At 47.1% G+C, this 26,652-nt stretch overlaps 9 protein-coding genes across 9 annotated transcripts; 6 read left to right on the forward strand and 3 right to left on the reverse strand.

Annotated features, from left to right (window-relative positions):
* Nucleotides 1-1,152: 1,152 nt before the first annotated feature.
* Nucleotides 1,153-4,715, forward strand: GL218_01982 (DNA damage-binding protein 1a; the record flags this gene model as incomplete). Its single annotated transcript, XM_033578469.1, has 3 exons — nt 1,153-1,247; nt 1,307-4,358; nt 4,416-4,715. The coding sequence occupies 3 exons, from the start codon at nt 1,153-1,155 to the stop codon at nt 4,713-4,715; spliced, it is 3,447 nt and encodes a 1,148-aa protein (XP_033439318.1).
* A 1,408-nt stretch (nt 4,716-6,123) lies between these two features.
* Nucleotides 6,124-7,076, forward strand: GL218_01983 (Cytochrome b-c1 complex subunit Rieske, mitochondrial; the record flags this gene model as incomplete). The annotated part of the gene is made up of 3 exons (XM_033578470.1): nt 6,124-6,403; nt 6,545-6,784; nt 6,895-7,076. 3 exons carry the CDS (start codon nt 6,124-6,126, stop codon nt 7,074-7,076), a joined length of 702 nt encoding a protein of 233 aa, XP_033439319.1.
* Nucleotides 7,077-9,305: 2,229 nt separating this feature from the next.
* GL218_01984 (uncharacterized protein) lies at nt 9,306-10,977 on the forward strand (the record flags this gene model as incomplete). The annotated part of the gene is made up of 4 exons (XM_033578471.1): nt 9,306-9,438; nt 9,496-10,149; nt 10,210-10,275; nt 10,343-10,977. The coding sequence occupies 4 exons, from the start codon at nt 9,306-9,308 to the stop codon at nt 10,975-10,977; spliced, it is 1,488 nt and encodes a 495-aa protein (XP_033439324.1).
* Nucleotides 10,978-12,076: 1,099 nt separating this feature from the next.
* GL218_01985 (uncharacterized protein) lies at nt 12,077-13,302 on the forward strand (the record flags this gene model as incomplete). Its single annotated transcript, XM_033578472.1, has 3 exons — nt 12,077-12,304; nt 12,377-12,495; nt 12,555-13,302. 3 exons carry the CDS (start codon nt 12,077-12,079, stop codon nt 13,300-13,302), a joined length of 1,095 nt encoding a protein of 364 aa, XP_033439325.1.
* Nucleotides 13,303-13,493: 191 nt separating this feature from the next.
* Nucleotides 13,494-14,561, reverse strand: GL218_01986 (uncharacterized protein; the record flags this gene model as incomplete). Its single annotated transcript, XM_033578473.1, has 3 exons — nt 13,494-13,730; nt 13,849-14,102; nt 14,231-14,561. The coding sequence occupies 3 exons, from the start codon at nt 14,559-14,561 to the stop codon at nt 13,494-13,496; spliced, it is 822 nt and encodes a 273-aa protein (XP_033439322.1).
* Nucleotides 14,562-15,574: 1,013 nt separating this feature from the next.
* GL218_01987 (putative proline-tRNA ligase C19C7.06) lies at nt 15,575-17,322 on the reverse strand (the record flags this gene model as incomplete). Its single annotated transcript, XM_033578474.1, has 2 exons — nt 15,575-16,820; nt 16,889-17,322. 2 exons carry the CDS (start codon nt 17,320-17,322, stop codon nt 15,575-15,577), a joined length of 1,680 nt encoding a protein of 559 aa, XP_033439323.1.
* A 576-nt stretch (nt 17,323-17,898) lies between these two features.
* Nucleotides 17,899-19,726, forward strand: GL218_01988 (T-complex protein 1 subunit alpha; the record flags this gene model as incomplete). Its single annotated transcript, XM_033578475.1, has 3 exons — nt 17,899-17,986; nt 18,054-18,139; nt 18,197-19,726. The coding sequence occupies 3 exons, from the start codon at nt 17,899-17,901 to the stop codon at nt 19,724-19,726; spliced, it is 1,704 nt and encodes a 567-aa protein (XP_033439326.1).
* A 1,172-nt stretch (nt 19,727-20,898) lies between these two features.
* On the forward strand, nt 20,899-22,125 carry GL218_01989 (uncharacterized protein; the record flags this gene model as incomplete). Its single annotated transcript, XM_033578476.1, has 1 exon — nt 20,899-22,125. The coding sequence occupies one exon, from the start codon at nt 20,899-20,901 to the stop codon at nt 22,123-22,125; it is 1,227 nt and encodes a 408-aa protein (XP_033439327.1).
* Nucleotides 22,126-22,913: 788 nt separating this feature from the next.
* GL218_01990 (uncharacterized protein) lies at nt 22,914-25,561 on the reverse strand (the record flags this gene model as incomplete). The annotated part of the gene is made up of 5 exons (XM_033578477.1): nt 22,914-23,579; nt 23,706-23,947; nt 24,006-24,830; nt 24,881-24,917; nt 25,004-25,561. 5 exons carry the CDS (start codon nt 25,559-25,561, stop codon nt 22,914-22,916), a joined length of 2,328 nt encoding a protein of 775 aa, XP_033438315.1.
* Nucleotides 25,562-26,652: the final 1,091 nt, after the last annotated feature.

Raw genomic sequence — 26,652 nt, forward strand, 5'->3', positions numbered from 1 at the left:
CATAAGGTCCCTTGCTCTGGAAGAGTTGAACGTAAAGTACTTTTCTGAAACTTTCAGCAAGCGAGTCAAACTTAGAGGCAACAGAAAATGTCAGATACAACCAATACAATTTATACCCGTCGTCGCTATCAGGCAGGACATAATCATCATCATCATCATCATCATAGACTTTCAATGTATATCATCCCGTTGCGAGCCACAGTGTTAAACCACTCAGTAGGTTAGCTTCAGCGCAGGAGCTCCGCCAAGCATGTGAGCCATTATACCCTACGATCTATTACTGAAGAATTGCCAAAGGCTTATGCAAATTTTACTCGGGTCGAATCTCGGGGGCATTATTGTTACAAAGTACCTAATACTTCTAACCTTCAACTAGTCCGTGACTTGGAGTTCGATTACAGTCTCTTGCTCGGCTCAGAATATAACAGTCCGAACATCCTGACGCGTCACATATTCTGCATTGTATCTTATGCCACGAGATGTATGTTTCTTTAGTTAGAGTACCTATATTTATCTCATATAAGGGTGGTAGCCATTAATAGTCTATAATACCTACATGAGAAATTTATATAGAACTTAGACATTGATTCTTTATTAACTCACTAGTTAACTATCCGATATCTCTTTTATAGTTTAGTATCGAACTCTTCTAAGTTTATTGCTTATACTTATATGTCTTTGAACTTACACATTCGTTGTATAAGTTAAAGACTAATTAAATACTAATATTTGATGTGTTGGTTAAAGATATGCTTATAGCAAGCTGGTTCTAATATAATAAGAAGTAATCTTCTTTAACTCTATAAATCTATAACTCTAAAGCACTTAATATAATATTATTCACGTCGGTGAATTGCATTTCTCCTATTGCTTTCCAGTAGAATTTGTGATAACTGTTTATTTGCATTATAAACTGGCAGACTGGGACTTTATAATGTTATAGCGCTAATACTAGCGTTACGCTAATAATGCGGCAACCCCACATATAAGCTTTATCGCTTATCTCCAATCCCCGCGAGGCAGTTGCTTATTGCCGGACCTTTGCATCATATTATTTATTATTGAAGCTCAGAGATTCAACTTAAAGTAACGGTTAAGCTTCTCACATCTTGCCATGTTCTAGTCCCTGCAAACAATGCGAATTTCGCGAAAATGGCATACATAGCGCCTATTCACCGGCCTAACAGTGTGCGACACGCACTTCGTGTCAACCTGTTTCCTGGTGAGGATGAGTGCTTGATTCTTGCGTGGGTTTGCCTAAGCAAATAGACTGTTTATCGACCATGTGAAAGCTGACTTTTACCAGCAAAACTAATCGTCTAGAAATATGGAAGCTTCACGAGTCCGGCACTTTGGTGCATACCGACACGAGACGAGTAAATGGTACCATCTCCATATTACAGAAGCTCCAACCTCGAGATACCAAGACTGAGTTGGTCTTTATTGGAACTGATAGATTTCATTACTTCACCTTCGGATGGAATACTACAACTAAAAGATTAGAAACGGTCGACTCTTTCTTCGATATCCATGAGAAACACATGCGTGATGCCCAGAGCCAGGATATGTGTGTAGTGGACCCGACAGGGCGGTTTATGGTAGTCTTCCTTTGGGAAGGAGTAATTAATGTTTTACGAATGCACACTGTAAAGAGCAAGAGGCAAAACCTTCACTGGATGGATCAGGTCCGAGTATCAGAGCTTTATATCAAAGGGGCAACCTTTCTACATGTTGAAACTGGTCACCCAAAGATCGCATTCCTCTATCAAACCCGAACCGATATCCCCGACTCTCAGCTCGTCACATATCGTCTAACAGCCGACGACAAGAACACAGAGGTTTCTAGGTTCGAAGTCCGAGATCAGGTTGATCGTATAGATATCCCAGATCCTGGCGCGAGAATCTTGATCCCAGTTGGTAAAGGCGAAGAGGACCAAAAACGCTACATAATACGAAACGCCTCTACCGCGCGAGCTCAACTCGGCGGGTTAATTGTTGTTGGGGAGACCAGGCTAGTATATTACGATGACGCCGCAAAGAAGAAGGTTGAAACTCCATTGAAGGAATCATCCATCTTCGTAGCTTGGGCCGAATATGATGTTTCACATTACTTAATTGGAGACGACTATGGAGCCATGTGGCTTCTCGAGATTCTACTCGACGGACCTGTGGTAACCGGCCTGGAAATGACCAAGATCGGAGAGACTTCGAGGGCATACACCCTCGTCTACGTGGGGGATAATGTTTTGTTTGTCGGATCTCAATACGGGGACTCTCAGGTTTTCCATGTCGACCTCGAAGCGAAGTCGCTACGTTTAATCCAGACTTTGAACAATATTGCTCCGATTCTGGACCTCAATATTATGGATTTGGGAAATCGCGAAGGGGAAGGTCAAACTACTAATGAATACTCTTCTGGTCAAGCAAGGATTGTTACAGGTAGCGGCGCTCATAAAGATGGGAGCTTACGTAGTGTACGAAGTGGTGTTGGGTTAGATGACATCGGCGTTCTTTCCGATATGGAAAATGTTCGATCATTATTTCCCCTTAAATCCCACGAGGCATCCAAGACTGATACCTTGGTCGTTTCTCTCTTAACGGAAACTCGAATATTCAAGTTTACGCCTGGCGCCGAGGTTGAAGAACTAGAGGAATTCGGAGGAATGATATTTGACGAGCAGACGCTGCTAGCCCGAAATCTCCCAAATGGTCGAATACTCCAGGTCACTACGACCAGCGCACTGCTTGTAGATTTGGAGAGTGGTGTCGTTGTATCGACATGGAAACCCGCTGAAGGGCACATAACAAACGTATCAGCAAGTGATGAGTGGATTCTGCTCTCCGTTAACGGGTCGGCTCTTTTATCTATACGAATAGAACAAGACCTAGTCAGAGTCGAGTATAACGATCTAGAAGATAAAGACCAAGTTGCCTGTGTACACCTACCTCCAGACTATCCTTCCATTGGCGTTGTCGGCTTCTGGAAATCGGGCATGATATCCATTATTGATCTAAAGACACTACAGTCTATCCACGGAGAGAACTTGCGGCGAAAAGATAATAACGCTTCTATACCGCGAGGCATCGTGCTCGCGCAAGTTCTTCCCCCACACCTAGCTGGACCAACGTTGTTCATAGCCATGGAGGATGGTTTTGTTATCACCTTCAACATATCCAAGGCAGACTTTTCTCTATCTGGGCGGAAGAGTGTTGTTCTAGGGACACGACAGGCTGGGTTGCAATTGATCCCTCGGGCCGAGGGAATCTACAACGTATTCGCCACAAGCGAGCATCCCAGTATGATTTACGCGGCCGAAGGCAGAATAGTCTACTCAGCAGTCACGGCCGATGATGCAACCTGCGTGTGTCCATTTGATACCGAAGCCTTTCCAGACTCAATTGTTGTTGCAACAGAAAAAGAAATCAAAATATCACAAATAGATACAGGACGCCAAACACACGTGCAAACACTACCAATGGGAGAAACTATTCGTCGCATAGCCTATTCTCGTAGCGAGAGGGCCTTTGGCCTGGGCTGTTTGAAAAGGGAGGTTAAGAACAATGCGGAGATTCTCACTAGCTCATTTAAGTTGGTAGATGAAGTTGCTTTCAAGCAGCTTGGAAGTAGTATTGTTTTAAGCAGTTCGACACGGGTGGAAGCGGTAGAGGCTGTCATTCGAGCAGAGCTTCCCGACTCGTATGGGAATCCGGTTGAAAGATTTTTAGTTGGCACCTCTTTTCTCGACAGACCGCAAGGTACCTCACCAGAGGACTTTATCAGAGGCAGAATCTTAGTTATCGGGGTTGACAGTGAAAGAGTCCCCTACATAATAAGCAGCAAGGACTTGAAAGGTGCTTGTAGGTGTCTAGCCGTCATGGGAGATATGGTTGTTGCGGCCTTAGCAAAGACGGTTATCTTGTACTCATACGATGAGATATCTTCAACGTCTGTAGAGTTGAGGAAAGTAGCATCATATCGACCAGCTGCTTATCCTGTTGACTTGGCAATCGATGGCAACATCATCGCGGTCGCTGACCTGATGAAATCAATGACGCTAGTTGAGTATGTCCCACCTGCTGATGGCCAAGCGGCTAAGCTTGTGGAAGTCTCAAGACATTACCAAGCATTCTGGGCCACCGCCGTGTGTCATATAGACCAGGAATCATGGTTAGAGTCGGACGCGCAGGGCAACTTACTGGTACTAAGGCGAAACCTGGCCGGCGTCACGATAGAGGACAAACGCCGCATGGAAATCACGAGTGAGATCAACCTTGGCGAAATGGTGAATAAGATCCGAAAGGTCGTAGTAGATGCTAGCGAGAATGCCGTCGTCATCCCGCGCGCATTTCTCGGCACGGTAAGTTATCTTATGGTCTTTTACAAACAGCATTGTTACTAACAAATAAAATCACAGGTTGAAGGGGGCGTCTACTTGTTCGGAACTATTGCACCAGAGTACCAGGATCTGCTGATCCGATTCCAGATCAAGCTTGCAGAGGTCGTGGAGACTACGGGTAACATACTCTTCTCTAGATATCGATCTTTTAGGAACGAGGAGCGCGAGTCGGAAGGGCCGTTTCGCTTCATAGACGGAGAGTTCCTTGAGCGATTCTTGGACATTGATGAGAAGATACAGGAGGAGGTATGTGCAGGATTAGGCCCTGACGTCGAAGCTATGCGAAATCTTGTCGAGGAGTTAAAACGAATTCACTAAGAGATGGGCTCTTATCTACACGAATCAGTTTAGAGGGATGGTTGGTGTACTTGTGGATTGAAGGGGTTTGCAGGGTAGGCGTTTATGCAAAGATGGCTGACACGACTTTGCGAGCTTATGGTCATATCTGAGAGCTCTTACTTTGCATCTAGTATAAGACATGAGGATAATGACGCTGTAATCGCTAACAATTACACCTTATATTGTGATCCCCCCATCAGCTGAAAGCTGCTTTTCATCCAGCTCATTCTTAGATCTAACAGGTCTAGAGAACCTTGAAAATATCTAGCTCGCTTGATACATTAATCATAATAGTCCCATCCCCGGGAGTAGGACGATTCCGGTAGCGACTGGGTTTTGTGGATCACTTTCAAGAAGTGAGCAAGTGTATGATTGTTTTCCCGGTTGCAGGTTGCTTTTGTGCTTTGAAGGATCTCGGGTTTTACATGAATCTTGAGCCAAGTCCAGATATTCATGTAGTACCTTTTTACATTCTCATGGATACGGACGGCCTCCGTGTCTGATTGATCTAGGTACTGTGTACCTATTGACGATGATTGTGTTGAGGAGTTAAGATATTTAAGCGCGGCTTCATAAGGCTCTCGATCCATAGGTGCAAGAAAGTCTAGGTCATTGGTGGTGTTTTCTCTGGATACACGTGGATCAATGTTCTCCCAGATTCCCATCCTACGAGCCTCAAATTGTAGACCTTGGAACCACGTATCATAGTTGTACATGCTCGTCAAGACGACGTCCACGATCGGTCCGTTCGTGTACATGATGATTGTAGGGAGCAAGATATCAATCAGTAAAAAGGTCAAACTGTGGATATATGTAAATGTTTTAACTAGGATAAATTCAAGAATTGGTTGCAACTTAGATCTTCTGAAGCATCGGTCCCCAGAGTGAACTAGGCTTATACATTAGGTTGCTATGGAAATAGCAAAAACAACGCTGTGGTTGCTAACAAAAAAAATAGGTATGCATCATGTATCTTGTGACAATTGAGATCGGGTTTCTGTTGCTGAAGTAAGGTAAATGCCTAAGTACCTAAGTACCCTCACTGCGGGTTTGCATCTACATACTGGGTATGTACATATCGACGTCACTTACGTGCATGTATAAAATACTAGTCACATGACTGTTAGTAGAAAAAGTTGACTCAGCAGATGATATCGGGCTAACCCGAAGAATTGAACCAATCAATGGACAGGAATTTCGCAGCTCTTGAATTTTTCGTTGCCTGAGGCCAATTACGGAACGTTTTCGCAGAACCACATTTTAGTAGCTTTGGGGAAACATTGCCGAAGTCTTTCGATATCGAACGAAAAGAAAAAAAAAAGACCTCAACCTTTTATACTTACCGACTCTCCCTACGATTCCGATCAATTGATTCGTCCACAACGCCATGGCGCCTCTGACGATTGCGTCTCGTGCGCTCGCGCGAGGAGTAGCGAAATCCTGTAGTCGTGTAAATGCCGCCCGCGCACTCAGCACTACTACTCAGCTCAACGATGCCGCCGGTTCTTACTCCAGCCCGTTTAAGGGCGAGTCTAAGTCTACCAAGATCCCCGACTTCGGCCACTATATGGCTAAGAACAGCTCCAATACGAATCTGCTCTTCCAGTACTTCATGGTTGGAACTATGGGCGCTATTACTGCTGCCGGGGCCAAGTCTACTGTGCAAGGTACGCTGCGCGCCCGTTACTTTCCGTAGCTCCGTAATTCCGAATGTTGGTTGTGATTATAGTTATGGTTATGGTTATGGTCATGGTTATGGTTATGGTATAATTGAAGCTTGTCTAATAATTAACCTTCTCTCGACATAGAATTCCTAAAGAACATGTCCGCATCCGCCGACGTCTTGGCTATGGCTAAGGTCGAGGTCGACCTCAATGCTATCCCCGAGGGCAAGAATGTCATCATCAAGTGGAGAGGAAAGCCCGTGTTTATCCGACACCGTACCGAAGACGAAATCAACGAGGCGAACTCCGTCAACGTCTCATCGTTGCGTGATCCCCAAACCGACGAGGACCGTGTCCAGAAGCCTGAGTGGCTGGTCATGTTAGGTACGGCTGTCTTTTATTTTCAACTATGTTTTACACCGATGACTCGATACTCTAGTTGTTAAGTCTAGGTATCTATGGATATATATATGACTAACAATTGGTTATTATAGGTGTCTGTACGCATCTAGGTTGTGTGCCCATCGGCGAGGCGGGAGACTTCGGCGGGTGGTTCTGCCCGTGCCACGGATCGCATTACGACATCTCGGGACGCATAAGGAAAGGACCGGCGCCGCTCAACCTCGAGATCCCCTCGTACGAGTTCCCCGAGGAGGACAAGCTAATTATCGGTTAAAGCGAGCTTACGCTGTACAATTACCAATTACCTAGACTGGCGGCGGGTCGTGCCTCATTTGATAGACGTAATGGCAAGATCGTTTTGAGGTTCATCGTGGCATTCTTTAGAAGTTTCCTTGGCGTGGCTAAGGCCAAGGCCAATCTGTACAAACAATTCGAAACTTTGTTGAGATTAAAAGAGCATCATCACTTCTAAGACTATTATATCGTTTTTGCTTGAGCGAGTGGTTGAGACGTATTAATATCTTACAGCTGGCTTGCCATAGCACTACATTATAAGCAAACTTATCTGAGCCTACGCTTATAGGGAAGTAGAAAAATCTGTATGCTTATTTCTTGATAGGGATCTTAATGAGGACTAAGAATCGTTCACATTATATATATGATATAACACTGTGGTTAGAGTTGAGTCTTATGTTTGAGCCTGACTCTAAAGACATCTGGGTGTAAATATCGAAGTGGATTACCACAAGATGATTAATGCCATAAAGATAACTTCGTAGACCGCCTACGTAAGAGCCGCAAGATCCATTCGGATGAGACACCAAGAGGCGATCAATCAACGTCAAAGAACGAACCCTGTGTGCCATCCACATCCCACACATCAAAGCGACGTAGGATATTTATGCGGGGATGACGACCCGGCAGCGGCAATGGTGAGATAATCTATGGCCCTATGGATGGAACCTTATTCAACATCATAAGATTTACCTAACCCCGGAGGACATCGTTGCCGGGCGGTAATCTGATTCTTGAACTTGGCGTCGTCACAGGAGGGATAACTGCTTTGATAGAGTCGCGTGGAATGTCGGAATAGTGACATGTCTGTAAAAAGCAAAAAAGTATATGAAATATAATATTCGGACATTAGGTATTCTTAAGTGTTAGCTAACCGATCTAATAAGTCTTTAACTAACTAGACATAATTACAACTAGTTACCACCCCTTCAAGATGGATTCCCCCTATAATTTTTCAAGTTTAATTACTCAATTACCAGTACATGATCTAAGATCAGTCAACCTCGTATCGCCTTTTTTTAAATGAATTAGGAAGTGGTTTACACTTTGGAGATCTATATACAAATATGGATAAGTTGAGCCCCTTGTCCGAGGTCCTTGATAACCACACGACATCTAGGATATGAAAACAGAGCCCAGAATCGCATTTGTTGATTGAAGTCCCATAGCTGTGTGGAGTTGAGCCATGAGGCGATCCAAGTGGCGCCAGGGGTTTTCCTTTTCAAAGTTGTTAGTCTAACCAATAATAACCCCTGTGACCCCCGGACGCGGCTCGACCACTTTGAGACACTTCAAGTTGGATAGTCAGTCTCATCCCAACTTCGTCGGTCTCAAACCCGAAAATGAGTATTATTGTGTCCACTTAGCCCCCCCCAGCTTTGACACTGACATTACTGTTGTATGTTGTATTATCAATTCACTACCCGAGATGGGAAATTTCCCCCCTGTAGAACAGATGAGCTGATGACAAGGCTATTGATCTGCTCTTATTGACAGCCGCTTCGTAATTATGTACTATGGTATGTATGTAGTGCACATACCACGAACGGCTCACCGGCCCTAGATCCCAGCATAGATAATAGCATCCTGGGTCTGATCTCCTGCGTGCAAATACCATATGCAAAGCATTTCGTCCTAACCCTACTAACCCTAGACAGCTCATTCCCTCCGGCTTCTACTCGAGCCGATGCGAGCTATCCTAACCGCCTATTCTAGATTAAGACCATGGTGTTTCTACTCCAGTCCAACATCTCATCTTGGGGCGATTAGATCTATGGGGCCAGGGTCGATATACCCTCTTCTGGTGAGACAGTTAGTTTGGACGGTTCTTGGCGACAGGAGAAAAACCCGCCCGGCATGCCACGCTAGAGCTTCACCAGGGGCGTATTACCTTTGCTAGGGGTCATTCTTGGCGTCTATGATACGGCTTCGAATATTCTACGCTATTAGGTATATAGGGACATAGCTATCCTATACGATACAGATGTTTCTTCTTCTTTTCTTTTCTTGTTATTCATTCAACGACAGCACCGCTTTCTGACCCTGTTACATTCTTTCTAGTTCTGGGAACTAATTCTTTTTTTTTCGTTTATTCTAACGTTCTTTACTTTACGCTTCGGCAATAACATTCTTACTAGGCAGGGCCTCTTTTAGACTTTACGAATCTCTGTAGTTACGAACAATCGTTAATACCCCCAAATCCGACAATATGAAGGTTGAAACTAGTGCTGCTTTATTCGCTCTCTTGAGCGTGGCATCTGCCCGCCCTGATGCCGTCAAGATATTCAGGAAGACCCACACTCCTATCGGTGCATCTGCCAAGTTTAGGCGTGAGGTTCCTCGTAAGTTTCCTCCTGGTCAATGAATATAAGAGAAGAACAAGACTAACACAATTGCAGAGGAGCATTCCCACGAGAAGTTCCTTACGGGTGTCGGCCAGGCCTTAAATTTGAACAACGTTGACCAGGTCCAAGATCCTGTCTTCGCTCTCCTTGGAAACAAGGCTGCTGCTCAGGGTGCCGGCCAGGTTCAGGACTTGGACTGCCTCCAACAGCGAGTTGCCGACCAGGCTTTCACCAACGCCAAGGCTGCCAACGATGTTGAGGGCATGACCAACGCGCTGATCTTCCGTGCTCTCGAAAGAAACACTGGCTCAGTCGGTCTGGCCTCCGTTCTGTGTACCGAAACCGCAAAGAACCCTGAGATTGCTGCTATCCAGCAGCATCAGGACCCCGCCTCTTCAGGCGCTGCTGCTCTAAACAAGCAGATCACCCTCGACCTAGCTGTCCAGCTTGCCTCTATCGGCGCTGATCCCCAGCTCGCCCTTCAATCGGGAACTTTTGCTCCTGGTGATGTCGGAGATCAGACCGGTGCTGGTAACACTTGTGACGTCGCAGACGACGCTGAGGGTTGCATCTTTACCCAGAACCTCCTTGTTGAAGATGCTACTGCAGATGAGATTGATGCTGCCGTCGCTGCGGGTGGTGGCAATGCCGACGCTGGTAACAACAATGCCGATGCTGGCAACGCCGCTGATGATGCCGCTGATGATGGTGAGTAACACTTTACGTGGCACATTGAATATTAGAACTGGTACTAATAGGAATAAATAGGATGTGAGGCTGACGATGGCTCCGCTGATAATGCCGACAACACCGCTGACGATTCCGCTGATGATGGTGAGTAAAAATCTGCTTGATACTTGGAACATGAAGTATTAGAGCCAAGGCTAATGTGGATATACAGGATGCGAGGCTGATGATGGTGCTGCTGATGACGCTTCGAACAACGATGCCGGCAACAACAACAGCGGAAACGACAGCACCAACGGAGGTACCGCTACGACTGGTGCCAACGTCAACGCCTTCACCGGCAGCGTCGGCTCCGCCCCCGTCCCCGTAATCAGCTCTACAGCCGACAAGCCCTTCTCCGTCAACGGCGCCGAATTCCTCAACCTAGGCGCAGCCATCCAGCGCGCCTGCGACGTACAAAAGAACGCTTGCGCTAACGCGGCTAACGGCGGCGACAAGACCATCAGCGTATCCGACTGCGACGCCCAGCAGCAGCAGTGCGTTGCCCAGAACGGCAAGAAGCGCCGCCAGTCCGTCGACACCGGGTCCTGCGGCTCGCCCGCTATCTCCTTCGGACAGCAGGAGGACCGCGGCGACGAGGATGCGTTTGCCCCGGTCAACAGCGCCGACTTCAACCACGGATCCGCTCTCAAGCCCGCTGTCATCACCGACTTCATCTGCAGCCAGCTCCAGAGCAAGTGTGGCGCATCGGCTGCTGCTGTTGCCCAGTGCCAGGAGGGCGCGGAGGCGGCGGATTCGTTAAGCGGACAGGCTGCTGCTGATGCGTTTAACGCTGCGGTAGGTGCTTAAGAGAGAAAATAAAAATGAGAAGTCTATTTTGAGAATATAGGGGTTTTATGATGGGTCATATATATGAGGATAAGCGCTTTCAATTCAATGTGATGTCTGTTTCGTGATGAATATTTTGGGTTTTGAATGTGATATGTGTAAGTGAATGATATGAAATACTTATCTCTTGCTTTTATATAAGTGTATATGAGTTACTTACACTGATGTAATTATATCTTAAGTCTTGTACAATGGTATCAACTAGATTAGTCCATTTCCAATGTCAAACATTTCGTAGTATAGAACGAAGCTATTCAGCCTCTTGCCGTTTGCTCCCTTTTCACCGCCAAGTCAGTCGGGGTAATGTTGGACCGGTAATTTGCCACGACCCATATAGACATCGTATGCTAGTCGAATTGCAACTTATGTACATATAGACCAGGGACCCGGGACTAGGGGTGATATCATTGCCTAATGTGAAAGCCTCAATTGGGGGTGGTGATTGGTCAATACTGGCTTGTATATCTTATCCATTGATCCTCATGACTCCTTTACTATTATCTGACTGACATCTTACCCTAAAACCTCAGCTACCTATTTTATAAGACGAGCTTAACTTAATTATATATATATAACTATATTTTTCTTAAACTTATATGAAATCACACTAGGACTAATTCCGAGAATATCTCATCCCATTCCGTGGCAGGCATGCCCGAATTCGAATTCGTGAACGTGGCTCGTCCCGGTGACGTAAAACGTCACTCTACCAAGATCCGCCGCCACGTTATGAAAGACATCGGCAAGGCGCGTCGAAAACCACGGGCAAAAACGCAACGAGAAGTAGTTATCGGGGAAAGTAGTTTGCCCGCTGGTACGGACGGGGATACACCACAGAGAAGCAGCTCATCTACAACTTTAATTCTCCCAGATCCAAGGGGAGACAGTATATTGCAGACGCTACCGTATCCAATCGATATGAATGAAGAACGATTAGGTCTGATCCGATATAGTAAATAAAGAATCCATAAAAAAGCCACGGAGATCTTCAAGTCTAATGATACCAGTTGTCGACGAAGCAAGATCTCACTATAGACCATTTCGATTCACATGGCTGACAATGGGACTATCGGATACCGCCGCCTGGCATATCACTCTCGCAAATGCCGCCTCCTATCGTACTGCTAGTCAGCTACCACCGGGCTCTACAGCGGAATATAGCTGCAGCGTCGAGGCTATGAAGTGGTATACGCTGTCGCTTGCCTCCATTACCAAGAGGCTTGCGGATCCTAACGAAAAAGACAAAGAGGGGCTTATAATTGCTATTACTGGATTTATATGCCACGACGTACGTGCTATTTATTTATATTTATACCACGGTGTTAGATACTTGCCATAGGTACTAAGAGAGAGATTCTAGGCCACAATAGGTAACTTCGACCGCTTTCGTATTCACATGGAAGGCCTGCAGCGCATCATCAATAAGAAAGGTGGTTTGGACACTCTAAGCAGTCCCTTCTTGCGATTTATGATATCCTGGTAAGTCCTCTACACCCAAATATCCTCGCAGAGTCTACCTACCTCCTAACCTAACACAGGCTCGATCTAATCGGAGCGACATACTGCAACATCAAGCCTCGCTTCAGCCTCCCCCAAGGCTCCATCCGCGAAATCGACACGGGCAACGACTCCCAATACCTGGACCAGCTGCTCGACTCCTGGGACGCGGACTGCCCCGCCCTAGGCGACATCATGAGCGCCATGAAGGCCACCGCCGCCGTTGCCAGCTACATCAACCGACGGCCCGCAAGCGACGAGTTCTGGACCGACGACGTGACCATCGCGCGGCTGCTGGGCCCCGCCTTCCACGAGATCCTGTCGCTGGAAGGCCGCGCCCTGCCCGCCGACACCGCCGACCCGACGTACTCGGCGACCGCGGCGCGCGAGGCCTTCCGGCGCGCCGCGCTAGTATTACTCGCCGCGGTCAAGGTGAGGATGGGCGCGGGCGCCTTCGAAATGGCCAGACATCTCGACGCGTTCACGCAGATATCGCAGCTGCCGCTCGTGGACTGGGGCGTGGTGCCCGAGCTGAATCTCTGGGCCCATATCACCAGCGCGATGCAGGAGGAGAGTCCGAGTCGGGCCTGGCATGTCTTGACGATCGTGGGCATTATGGAGGCGATGGGCTTGCGGACGGGTGGCCAGGCTGTTGATGTTGCGCGGGGGATCATCTGGGTGGATGCGGTTGATGCGGGGAAGTCGGATTTGCTGTGTCGTGAGATCGATGGGTATTTGGAAGCTAGTATGTTGCGAGGGCTGGGGGATGTTGTGCCTTTGGGTTTCTAGGAGGGATGATGAAATAGTTCATGCGAGAAATGAGAATACCCCTATTCAGCTGATATTAAATATATTAGGTACCTACCTAGACAGAATACCCCCCTTTTCGCTTTTCCTACCATCGCTCTTAGGATCTATATCTAGCCCGGCTTAAACCACAAAGACTTTCCTCCTTGATATAATACCACGCAAGTTAACCCTCACCTACTCCCCGTGATCCCGGCATCAGCAGCGATAAACTGCCCCGTCACCCACCGACTCCTCTCCGACGCAAGCAGCAGCACCACATCGGCAATATCCCCCGGCATACCGCGGCGTTCCGCGCCCCGCTGCAGCAGAACCATCGGCTCGATGATTTCGGGCGAGTCCTTAGCCATGTCGGTTATGACGGGGCCCGGGGCCACCGTGTTCACCGTGATGCCGTGGGTGCGGCCGAGCTATAGATAGATAGGTTCATGGTCAACATCGTCTTTTATCCGGGAACTAAAACTACCTAGCCAGGTACGGTACGTAAGAGGTATGTATGTTGGGAAATTGGGATAAAGGATCCCTTACCTCGCCAGCCCACGACGTAGTCAGGCTGTCCTGCGCCGCTTTCGAAGCCGCGTACAGCCCGACTTGCGGCGGGTGCGTCTTCGACGCTATGCTCCCGATGTTGATGATGCGGCCGCCTGGCGGCATGCGGCCCTGGTCGACGACCGCTTGGGTCATGAATAGCTGGCCGTATACGTTGGTGGCGAAGGTGCGCTGGCATAGCTCGAAGTCGGTTTCTCGCAGGAGTTGGGATACGGCGTAGCCTGCGTTGTTGACTAGGGAGTATATCATATTAACATTAATACTAATATTTTTCATCCTGTATTTCTAGTGGGAGACTATTTGTCGTGCAGCAGACAATCTAGTAGGGGATATTATAGTTACGTTACGCGAGACTTCATACCAAGGATGTCAATATGGTTCACCTTGAGTTGTCCTAGTGTCCCGGCAACGATTCCCCGGGACCCTTTTGGCGTGGATATGTCTCCTTGTACACATGCTACGTCGACCCCGTACTCTTCCCGGATCGACTGGGCTATCTCGTACGCCCCCTGAGCCGAGCTCTCGGAGACGTAATGGATAGCCACGGAAGCGCCGTTACGGGCTAATGCCCTTGCTGTTGCTGCTCCAATACCGTTCTTACGGCCGCTACCGGTAACGATAGCAGTCTTGCCGGCAAGTGAAAAGGAGTCGGCTGTTGTATTCACAGCTGGTATATTCATAAGACTCGGCATATTAAAGGCGATATAGATAGACGTTTATTTCTTGGGTAACTAACTGTGTGTATGGCAGTAGAGACACTAGTAATGTTGTACCCAACCTCCTCGTCGGACACGATGTCTTCTTATACCATCGCCCGTCTCGCCGGCCATACACAATTGTGTCGTAGGTGGCGTATTTAATAGGATGCCTACTATCCCAATAAAGACTAACTACCGTGTATGACTCGTTGTGGACAAATGAAATGAGATTCCTATTAATATCTTAACATCAGTGTAATTACCTAACCTAGCTTAACTCTCGATAAACAAGCCTACCGAGTTCTCTAAAAACATGACCAATCAGATATTGATGAAAAGTTTAGTATCAGCCACTTTGTGGAGTGGTGTAAAGCTTACCAGGCCAATTGGACTTTAAAAGGGGTTTCAGTGACTCTTTGTGTAACCTCGGGAGTTATCACTTTGTGCTAACCCTATATACTTACCCTGGCAATGGATATATTCATGTGAGATGTGATATTCTTTAGCAAGTGCTAATTTTACATCTCGTCATGGTCGTTTAGGCGTCAATATATTACTACCTGATGATGTAGAGAATAACCGAAATCTCGGTCGCCTGTATAGATTCAACCTTACAAGTTGTATTATACATACTCGCTCGTAGTTGAGATTATAGCTTAGGTATACCATGAGGGTCTAGCGGCAGTTGCCGATACACGATTTAGATGAGATGTGATAATGGCTTAGATCGGAAGTCTAGGAACTCAGTCACATCCAATAATCTGGAACTCCGATTCTTTTTTCTTACTTTTTTAGAGGACATACATATTACGCTCGATTAAACGGAATGGCGCCAAGCTGTACATGTCCGACCAATAACATTTTATGATTCCTAAAGCAGAACTACCATACTTTGTAACTTGACAGCTCATGTCGCTGCTACATGTGATATCTTAACCCCGCCCACCTAACCGACTCCGCATAAATCTCCGTCGTGAGATATAAGGATTTCTTTCGCAATTGATTGCTTAGTAGCTTCGTCCAAACATGACAAACTTCTCAGCCAGCCGTTCGCACTCTGGGTTCAAACACTTGGTCTCCCCATGGACTAAGCCTTCTGGCTGTTCGAAAGGAATGCACAAGCTCTTCATCCCCATCGATGGGGCCTTCTGTGCTTCTGGGGTGTTAGGGTCTTCATCAGTGCGGCCGGTCGTAAGTTCCTTAATTTTGTCCTCGCATTTGCCATCGAGACAGAAGGGGATGATCACCACGTTCTTGGCATCTAGAGCAGGGAGAACGTCATCCCACTTCTTGACGATAACACGGTGCTCTCTGTAAGCCTTCTCTGCCTTGTTGTACATATCGCTCTGGATGGTTTCAAGGAGTTCTGGGACCTTCGTAGCAAGCTCGGTAAGAGGAATGGTACCTTTTTCACCGGTATCTCGGCGAGCGAAGCTGACAACCTCCTTGGCCGCATCCTTTGGTCCGAATTCTAGACGGAGAGGCACACCCTTTAGTTCCCAGTCGTTAAACTTCCAAGCCGGGGTGTATCCTTCTCTCGTATCGATCTCAACGCGTACACCTGCCGTCTTGAGGGTCTGCTTGATTTCGGCGAGTTTATCGCTGTGCTTGGCCTTGTCCTCAGGGGAAATGCTCTTGGTGATACCGACAGGGATCAGAACTGTCTGGATCTTGGCAATTCGTGGAGGGAGGACTAGGCCTTTGTCGTCACCGTGTATCATGACCATCACGCCAATAACTCGCGTTGATAGACCCCATGAGTTCTGCCAAACGTTGATGTGCTTTCCCTTCTCGTTCGGATCTTCGACGGTGATGTCAAACATCTTGCTAAAGTTTTGACCAAGACAATGCGATGTGGCGCCCTGAATACCTCGTCCGTTGGAAGGGATATAACCCTCTACTGTAGTCGTGTAGTACCCACCGGCGAATTTCTCATTTTCCGTCTTTCGGCCTCGCACAACAGGGACTGCCAAGAGTTGTTCATATATAGAAGCATAGAGCTCTAGGATCTGTAAGACTTCCTCGCCGGCAAGCTCCTCGGTTAAGTGCGCGGTGTGGCCCTCTTGCCACAAAAACTCTCGCGCTCTTAGGAAAGGGGTAGTTTGCTTTGCTTCCCATCGCACGACCGAGTTCCATTGGTTCAATCTAAAAGGAAGATCTCTGTGGCTACGAATCCACTTTGCGTAATAAGGGTACATGACTGCTTCGGAGGTAGGGCGAACTGCGACTGGAACCTCGAGGTTCTTATCACCACTGTGACGACCTAGAATTAGCTGCTACCCGACATAGACCATGCCCGTGATGATAATATTCTGACTCACGCTTTTGTTACCCATGCGAGTTCAGGAGCGAAACCTTCGACATGGCTCTTCTCCTTCTCTAGCGACTTCTGGGATAAGAACATGGGGAAGTTGGTCTCGTCAACGCCTAAAGCCTCGATGTTCTCCGTAAACCATTTGCGGATGACGTTCCAGATATACATAGTTGCAGGACGCATAATGTAGAAACCCGAAATTTCGGTATAGTACTCGACCATCTCGGCCTTGAGCACGACCTCTTGATACCATTGCGCGAAGTTGTCCGCCTTGGAGGTAGTAATTCCAATGATATCGTCTACCTTCTTTCCACCCGAGCCGACAACAGGAAGAGTGGCTTGCTTTGCTGCCTTTGCAGCTTTCTCGGCAGCTTTCTTAGCCTCCTTTTCGGCCTTTTTAAGGGCGCTCTTGGATTGTTCGACTGGCTTATTCTCCTCCATGTTTATCGTCTCCTAGTTTCCTATTCGGTGATACGGCGATAAGGTTCTCTTGAAATAATTAAAATTGCAAAAGAGGATAAAGTTAGTATCACAAAATAAAATTATTGTGATAAGTTTAAGAGCGGCGGATATTTGAGTCACACCGGAGAGATATACCTGGTAGATATGAAGGTGCCACCTGGATAAAAATAAAACAGTGTACCTCGTACTATGTTGGTAGTAATATTGGTAGTAATAACGCGAACTGGAAATTTCAATAGTGCCCCGCGATTTCCCTCTCCCAATAGAAAATAGAGGGGTCCGAGGGGTCCAAAATCTTTGGAGGGGCCTGAGGGGCCTGAGGGGCTGACTGACTGATAAGGGAAAATAGGACCGTGCGTTTATTATCGGACTAGGAATAACCATTACTTCCGCAAAAAAGTTCCAAGTTCAGGTGGATGCTAAGGACCTAAGCTTCACCTAACAAAATATCGAAGCAGCCTGGCAGCTTCGATTATATCAAATTCCCCTCTTTTCCCAACTACGCTGGAAGTTTTCTGTTATTTATAACAAATTATAATAAGCTTCCTTTAAAATATGGCTTCCATGTTTGAGCAGCCCTCAAATGGGACTCTGTTCCTCGGTGGTCAGAAGATATCCGGTGCAGATATTAGGGATCAGAATGGTAAGTAGCTCCCTATTCCTTAAAGTTGTTATTAATATTGGTATACAAAGCTAACCAAGTCATATAGTTCTTGCTACTCAATCTATAGCGAACGTTGTCAAGAGCTCTTTTGGACCTAGCGGTCTAGATAAGATGATGGTGGATGATATTGGAGTATGTAAACTATAGTCATAAATGTAGATACTTCATAACTGACTATATATATTATAGGATGTTACAGTAACCAACGACGGCGCGACAATCCTAAGCTTACTAGATGTCGAGCACCCCGCTGGAAAGATCCTCGTCGACTTAGCGCACCAGCAAGATAAAGAAGTTGGTGATGGTACAACTTCGGTAGTGCTTATCGCCGCCGAACTCCTACGTCGAGCAAACGAGCTTGTGAAGAACCGAATACACCCGACTACTATCATCACAGGCTACAGACTTGCTTTGAGAGAGGCTATCAAATACATGAATGAGAATGTCAGCACTAAAGTGGAAAATCTCGGCCGCGAATCGCTAATCAGCATCGCTAAGACGTCAATGTCCAGCAAGATTATTGGCGCCGACTCTGACTTCTTTGCCAACATGGTTGTTGATGCTCTCCAAGCAGTTAAGACAACAAATAACCGTAGCGAGGTGAAATATCCCGTCAAGGCAGTCAACATCCTGAAAGCACATGGCAAGGGCGTTTTAGAATCTGTTTTAGTCAAGGGATATGCTCTAAACTGCACCGTTGCGTCGCAGGCAATGACTACGCGGGTACAGGATGCTAAGATTGCAGTACTTGATATGAATCTGCAAAAGGAGAGGATGAAGTTGGGTGTACAAATCACTGTCGATGACCCTCAACAGCTCGAACAGATCCGCGCACGAGAATCAGGAATGGTTATCGAGAGAGTAGAGATGATACTCAAGGCTGGAGCAAATGTTATTCTAACGACCAAGGGTATTGACGATATGTGCTTGAAGCTCTTCATCGAGCGTGGCGCTATGGCCGTGAGACGATGCAAGAAGGAAGACCTACGACGAATTGCAAAGGCTACCGGCGCGACCCTATTGAGCACACTTTCTGATCTGAACGGTGATGAGCGTTTTGAACCTTCGTACTTGGGCCACGCCGAAGAAGTTGTTCAAGAACGTATTTCAGACGATGAGTGTATCATGGTTAAGGGAACCAAAACGCACTCGTCAGCCTCTATTCTCCTTCGAGGGCCAAATGACTTCACACTTGACGAGATGGAGCGATCTGTTCACGATTCGCTATGTGCGGTTAAGCGAACTTTAGAGAGTGGCAGCATCGTGCCCGGTGGTGGAGCGGTAGAAACCGCACTGCACATCTACCTAGAAGAGTTCGCAGGCACAGTCGGCTCAAGAGAGCAGCTGGCCATTGGAGAGTTCGCGCAATCGCTTCTCGTTATTCCCAAGACCTTAGCTGTCAACGCCGCCAAGGACGCAAGCGAATTAGTAGCGCAATTACGGTCTCGGCACGCTCTATCGCAGAGGACACAAGATGGAGAAGCCAACGAGGATGAAAAGACGATCGCGAAAAAGAAGAACTACAAGAACTACGGTTTAGATCTGATGAAGGGAAAGGTAGTCGACGAGATCAAGGCTGGCGTATTAGAACCCAGTATGAGCAAGGTTCGACAGCTAAAGAGTGCGGTGGAGGCGTGTATCAGCATAATGAGAATCGATACCCTGATCAAACTGGATCCGGAAGAGAGGGGAGAGCCGGATGATGGCCATGGACACTGATAGAAAATAAAAGAAAACATGGTGGGCGCGAGGCGTTCCTAATAGGAAGACGGTTTAAGACACAAGTTTAATTCTACAAACCAAATTCCGGATCCGAGGCAATCAACTCGTCCACTTACATTAGCGTCCAGTGGCATTCCAGTACGTGCACCATGCAGTGTGATGATGGAGTATAATATGTAGTAACCAAGGTCAGCAGAGCTCATTTGTATGTAAGTCGACCTATAAGTCCCACCTATACACCTAAATTCGATAAATTCGAGGCGGGTTGCATCGGCATGATGCCCCACAATGTTCACGATATAACCGAGACCCACCTGCCTTAAGCCCCATCCCGCTCAGCTTATCATGTATAGTCCGCCTTTTGTAGAGGTAATTGTAGACTTGCCAATTTAGTTTCACCGATTGTCGTGGACCTTCTTATAAAAGGTATGTATTTCATTTATTTCTTCTATTAAAACCAATTTACTATTACCTTCTCAAGACGGTGAAAAAGATAGGCATGATCCGATATCTAATTATTACCGTTTTTGATCAAGTGGTCCGCCGAACCCCGGTCCGAGATTAAGAGCCGGAGCGGCTCAAGTCAACCAAGAAGACCGGTAGATTCACCGGCTTTCTCAAATTTCTACATTTTGTTACATAAAATCTATGGAGTCTTGGCCTATGTAGTGCTAGGCTATTATGACCCCATTTTCTTATAACCGTGGTTCAAGATAATGGACTAGTCCTCCTGCGTGGTGATACATGCATGTCGACTGGTCATCGGGTTTCATCTTGGGAGCTCTATCCGTAGGGTTCATACGTCAAGATTACCTACCTAATGTATATACAGCGGGTATATATATATATATTGCAGGTGGCACCTTACCACGTTTTCGTAGTTATATTTTTTTAGGTTCTCTTTGTTCTTGCTCAGTAGTTTGGCGTTGGCATGTTTCTAACCCCCATTTAAGCTTTTCTTTAACCATCTGAGTGTTGCTAAGTCTTGCAGGAAACGTCATTCCTTAAGCTATACCGATTATCTTTACCACGTATATCCAATAAATACGCTTCGATCCCGGAAGTTTATAACGCTTACAGTCTCCGTGACGAAAGGCTTAGTTACCTACATACCTAGGTGTTTTATCCCGTACTGCTAGGTACTTCTTATACAAATAGTAGTCGACAATATGGGCTCTGCTTCTCAAGACGCTCATGTCTTCCCTGAGGCTACCGCTCCCTCGTTAGTCCTCGCTCATCCAACTGATACCGAAAAACACCGAACCTGGACTCTTAACCATAGAGAATGGGGTGGTGCTCTGACTCTCGAGGAGTACCTGAAGCGAGAGCCGTACCTCACTACTATTCCCTTAACACGCGACGGCGGTATGACACATTGGATTCTCACAGACTCGTCTTGGTCGGCAGATAGCGGGGGGAACAGGCCGGTTCTCGCATCTTGCGAGTCTATTAGAAAACGTGTGTTAATTGCTTCTCCAAGCGATAACACAGTACACGATGGCGTATGCCACGGTATCGGATCCGTCTTTACGTATCCCGAGTTCCGCGGGAACCGGTACGCAGCGCGCATGCTCAACGAGCTAGGCCCTGCGCTGAGGAAATGGCAATCTCACGACCGTGACGTCGTGGGCTCAGCTCTTTGGTCGGACATTGGCAAGGCGTACTATGCGAAAAAGGGCTGGGCCGCGTTTCCCAGTCTGCACGTCGAATTCCCAGTATCCACCAACCAGACTGAAGAAAGCGGGAAGGACAAAGTCTCGCCTATAACATACGACAACCTAGAGCCCCTCTGCCAGCGAGACGAGCAGCTCTTAAAAGAAAAGCTCCTACGCACAGCGCAAAAAACAAACCGCACAAGCGTAGCTTTCGCCCCCGACCACGACACCCTACGGTGGCATCTCTACAGAGACGACTTCATCGCCTCCATCCTCTTCAAATCAAACCCATCCCCACCGCAAGAAACCTTCACCAGAGGCGCCCTAGCCGGTCCCGAAGGCCGTCGCGTCTGGGCCGTCTGGTCGCGGAACTACTACGGCGGCGGCGGCGGCAGCAGCGGCGCGCCGGCTGATAACGTCGATAAAAACACGCTGTACATACTGCGGCTAGTCATTGAGCCTGAATCCCCCGAAGCGGAAAACGAGAATCCGAGCGAGGATATACGGGAGGCGTTTGCGGCTGTGATGCAAGCTGCGCTGCGAGAGGCTTCCCGCTGGCACCTGGGAAAAGTCGATCTATGGAATCCGTCACCGATTATCAAGAAATTGATCGATACTAGTGGATTACGGCATCGTTGGGTCGAAAGGGATGAGGATAGCATACCGAGCATGATGTGGTACGGAGACGAGGATGTCCGCAATATCGAGTGGGTTGCGAATGAGAAGTACTGCTGGTGTTGAGAAATACGACACGAAGCCAGGCGAGACGGGAGTAGAGACTAAAGAACGAAGAAACAGAACATCACAATTAGAGCGAAGAGGAGCATGCAGAGAGGTTAGCTTAGAATGAGTTCATTAAGTATCGGCAATAGCCATCTGGGGTATCTATAGAAACTTGCTCCGAGCAGACTTGGGACAAGGATATCATTAATAGGGGATGGTTAGAGTTGCTTTTCCAGTCAACCCGGGTGTGGATAGACTAGGTTAGCTTCTCAATCGTCAGCTCCCTATAACGAAACCTGTCGGCCATGTTGGGATATAGGCACCCGTGCCCTGCTATAACCTCGGCCGTCTGCTCAGTAATGTTGAATAGAAGAAAGAAGACGGCTCTTTGGTAGAGACCATATTAAAATACACACACATACACAACACAAACACACACACCTCCTCAAATCTCCTCCTTTAACGTCCAATTCGTATGCTGCAATGATGTATACCTTCCTCGACGCCAAGCCGGCAAAACTCCTAAAGGCGGAAGTGCTTGCAAAATCCCTAGACCGTAAAGGTAAACAAGGTCCATATGCACAAAATTCGGCGACCTCCCCTTGAACGATGTATCGAATGGGTACCTGAAACAAAGGGCAAAAGCTAAAGCAACCAGATGTCGGGCGGCGTACCGACTCCGAGAAAAACAAAACCCCCCTCCCCTCGGAAAATGCAATTTTGGTACTTGGACGTCCTTTCACGAGCGGGGCTTGTAAAGGACGAGACGTGTTATAGAACAATGTGTGGGAAGACGGTAGTTATAACTATCCGCGACGATGGAGGTGATTTTGATTCTGCCTAACGTGAAACGGACCCGGTGGTCCGTAGATTCGAGCAGGAGGCTCTGCAGGAGGCTCTTGGGGTAGCATGTCGAGCGCGCGTTGCTGCAATGCTTGAGGTATTGGTTGATATGGTGGCTGATATGCCGGTTGGTACATAGGTTGATATTGGGGTACGCCTCGGTTGAGAACCGGAGGAGCGCCTCGAGGGACGGGTCTGCCGATTTGAGGAGGCTGCATTAGAGGTGGCAATACGGCACCAGGTGCAGGTGGCACAGGTGGCACTCTACCTCTAAGCACTGCTAACTGCCGGTTAAACTCTTCCTGATACAGTACTCGAAACTGCGCTGGTAATTGCATCGGGGGTAACAAGGGTGGACCCCTACCAACCGCATCTTGACCAACAGCCTGGGGACCAACAGCTTGGGGACCGCCAGCCACGGCTACGGGTTGAGCGGGAGGTTGGATGAGGGGATGGGCCGCTTGACGCTCACGCGCAAGACGCTGGAGTTGGTCGATGCGATTGTTCATATTATTAAGAAACTCCGCCGCAGGGATACCTGGAGCGCCTTGTCCCAAATTACCCTTTCTACGCTTTTGATCATCTCGAAGAACTTCTTCTGAGATATTGATCTTTAACGCGTCCTCGGTCTGCATAGCACGAATATTAGACATAAACTTGGACCAACAGATTGAAGTTGAAACGGGTCGTAACGGGCCAACAATTAGGAGTAAACTATAAACCGAAGAAGTAATGGGGTAGAAGAAAGGACTTACGATATTAGTATTATCCTCCAACATTCTCTGGCGAGCTTTCTCTTCCGCTTGCTGCACCTCTTGTTGGTGACGCTCCTCGGTCTTATCGAATAGCGGGCACTGTCCATTTTTTCCGCCTCTTGAAGAATCATCGAAATGTCGATAGTCTTTAATAGTCTGACGACAAACATAACACTGCATTGTACGGCATTTGGTACAACAAATCTTGTTGCAGCCGTTTATCTTCAAATAAGGATTTTTGCCTATAGTTGAGGTGTCAGTTGAATGTATAAAACTTCTCGGAAACAAGGGGTCTTTTACAGTTATTGCAATTCCGGATTAATGCTGCGCTCATCGCCTCCTCAAGGACGTGTCGAGCGTCGATACCATGGTCATTGGCGGCTTCAGCGCATGTCTTTGGGATATGTGTTTCTTTACGGCATAGGCGACAGCTGACCTTTTCGCAACCCGGATTGACGCAGGTAAACTCCTTGTCGACCTCAACAGGGGGGTATTCTGCTGCATATGGACAGAATGGGCAAGTCTCGAGATTCTCGATGCCAGCCATACGCAACACAGCTTCCTGCTCAAGCCGCTCCAAAGCGACACGGAGCTTCTTGTTGAGAAATTGCCTTTTCTGGTCTACGGAGAAACCTGCCTCGCATCCGTCCATGGACATACACGATATTTCATATTTAGACAGGCCAATGTTTGTCTCCACCTGCGATCTCATGCAATTCCGACAAAACCAATGAACGTCTTCGCTATCGCAATGGATCATTCGGTTGAGAGGGAATTCGTCAAAACAACAACCGCACTCAACTACCTCGCCGATCGACTTTGCATGGGCAAAATTCTTCTCTTCTTCCGCTTTGCGAACAACTTCTGCGTCCTTAATGGCTTTCAAATCCCTGGCGGCACGTAGTTCGTCGATTGCTGCTTTCTGCGCTTCGTTATAGTTGCTCATGTCAAGATTCTCGATACGAACTGGTAAGAACGGTACTATTTTTCTTGATGCCCGTCGTTTTTCCGTCCAAGGAGGTTTTGCGTTATCCCAGTTGCGGATGGCCTCATCAATCTTTGTATATGTCTCAAAGATAGATCCCCCATTGGCGCGTAATAGGTTCTTGATCATTGGCATCGGGACTTTTGGGAAGCTGGGATATGTTAGTCTTAGGCCTAGAACTAAAATTTACCCGTGATAAGAGCATATTGGTAGAAAATTTCGACATACTATGACTATTGTTAGCTTCTGTAGCATAAAAAGAGACGGTTAAGATGTCTCGAAAAGAACGAGGGAAGTGATTTTTTAGACGCACCTCAGAAGCTAAAAAATCCTTTGCCATATTTGCATAGCATGATTCCTTAACAGTAATTCCACGGTAGTCAACCTGCTCCAGCTTCTTTCTGGTCGCTTCTATGACAGCATTTTCAGCCTTTATAGCATTTTCCTCCTCATCGTTAGCCTCGTCCTCAACATCTCTATTGTCGTCCTCCGCTCGCTTGCGCTTCAGATCACGGGACTGAACCGGATATTTTTCGCCTTTCTCCTGTCGATCAAGAATAGCGCTAATGGTAAAATCCGAATTGTACTTATTTTCAGCGACAATTTGATCCAGATATGTGAGGCAAATATCAGGGAACACAGATTTGACACGGTCTTTGCAGGTGTTCTGCTCTGCTAACGATGCTTCAAGGTTAGGACGAGGATCTATGAGATTTTCGAGGTCTTCAATATCTTGGTCATCTTCGAAATCTTCGATAGACCCAAGGGAATCGTCATCATCGATCTCCACCACGTCTTGCAGCATATCTTGGCCATGTACCTCGTCGTCTATGTCGTCATCTACTATGATGACAACCCGTTGTTCTGCCATTTTGGCGTTGGAACAGGTTTGCGACACAGGGAAGACGGGATTATGGCCGACCCCAAGTCGCTTGGACTTGCGACGACAAATCCGAGCCCTTAAGCGGCCGGCAAATACGGCCTTAGATAACCTTTGGCCCATACGGATTAGTGCTTGAGTAACAAGGCGGAAATTCATAGCGCTTATGATGTAAAAATGTAAAAATGTAAAGACAAAGGGAAAGAACAAGCCCGAGGAAGTTTCAAGGGGGTAAGTGTAGAAGGTAGGCAGTTGCCAAATAGAGAAGTAATAATCAACATTGGGCACATGTCTTAAATATCGGAGAAATGAAGAAGAGGGAAGGAGGAAAGGAAGAAAGGGGGGTGATGGGGATGGGGAAAAAATAGTATAAACTTATTAAAACGTTTAAGCACACAGGGCTGAGGTGTATGTACTTATATATGTACTTTACCTGCGCTCAGGTAGAAGAAAACAGTTTACTTACTTAGAATGGAAAGTTTGGCCAAGGTCAGATCAGACAAATGTGTATAAGTACTGTAAGTCTGTAAGATGTTTGCGACTTGGTACTGTAATGTCGAGATAGTACCTCGAGGTGAATGCTGAATGCTGATAGACTGCCGATGGTCTTGCTCTGGTCTTGCTCTGGTATTGCTCTGGTAATTCAGGTAACCTTTTTGAGGGGCATTTGAGTATATGCAAATACAGTGTGTACCTCTGTCAAGGTTGGAATTGGTAGACAAGATATAAGACTCGTCCGTGCGGAACACCAAGAACACGAATATTAAAAGAAATAGTTAATCAAAAAGAAAGTTTGTTCCAACTCGGGGTAGGATATTTCGCGCATACGCCCGCAGCCACATACGTACTTAATGGACAAAATAACTATGTCGGCGATGGCTCTAGGTAGTGAGCGAATGTGCTTGAATGTGCTTGAATGAGTAGGATTGTAGTGAAGGAGTGAAGGAAGAGACAAACAAAGTAGGCAAAATAAGTTGGAAAATTGGAGTAGCGCTACCAACAACGCAGACAAAAAAACATTAGTGTATGCAACTGCTCCCGGGCCGTTAACGTGGTGAGAAAGATTATTATTTCCTTGGTTG

This window comes from Daldinia childiae (genome assembly GCF_008694065.1).
Source record: "Daldinia childiae strain JS-1345 chromosome Unknown Scaffold2, whole genome shotgun sequence".
NCBI lineage: Eukaryota > Fungi > Ascomycota > Sordariomycetes > Xylariales > Hypoxylaceae > Daldinia > Daldinia childiae.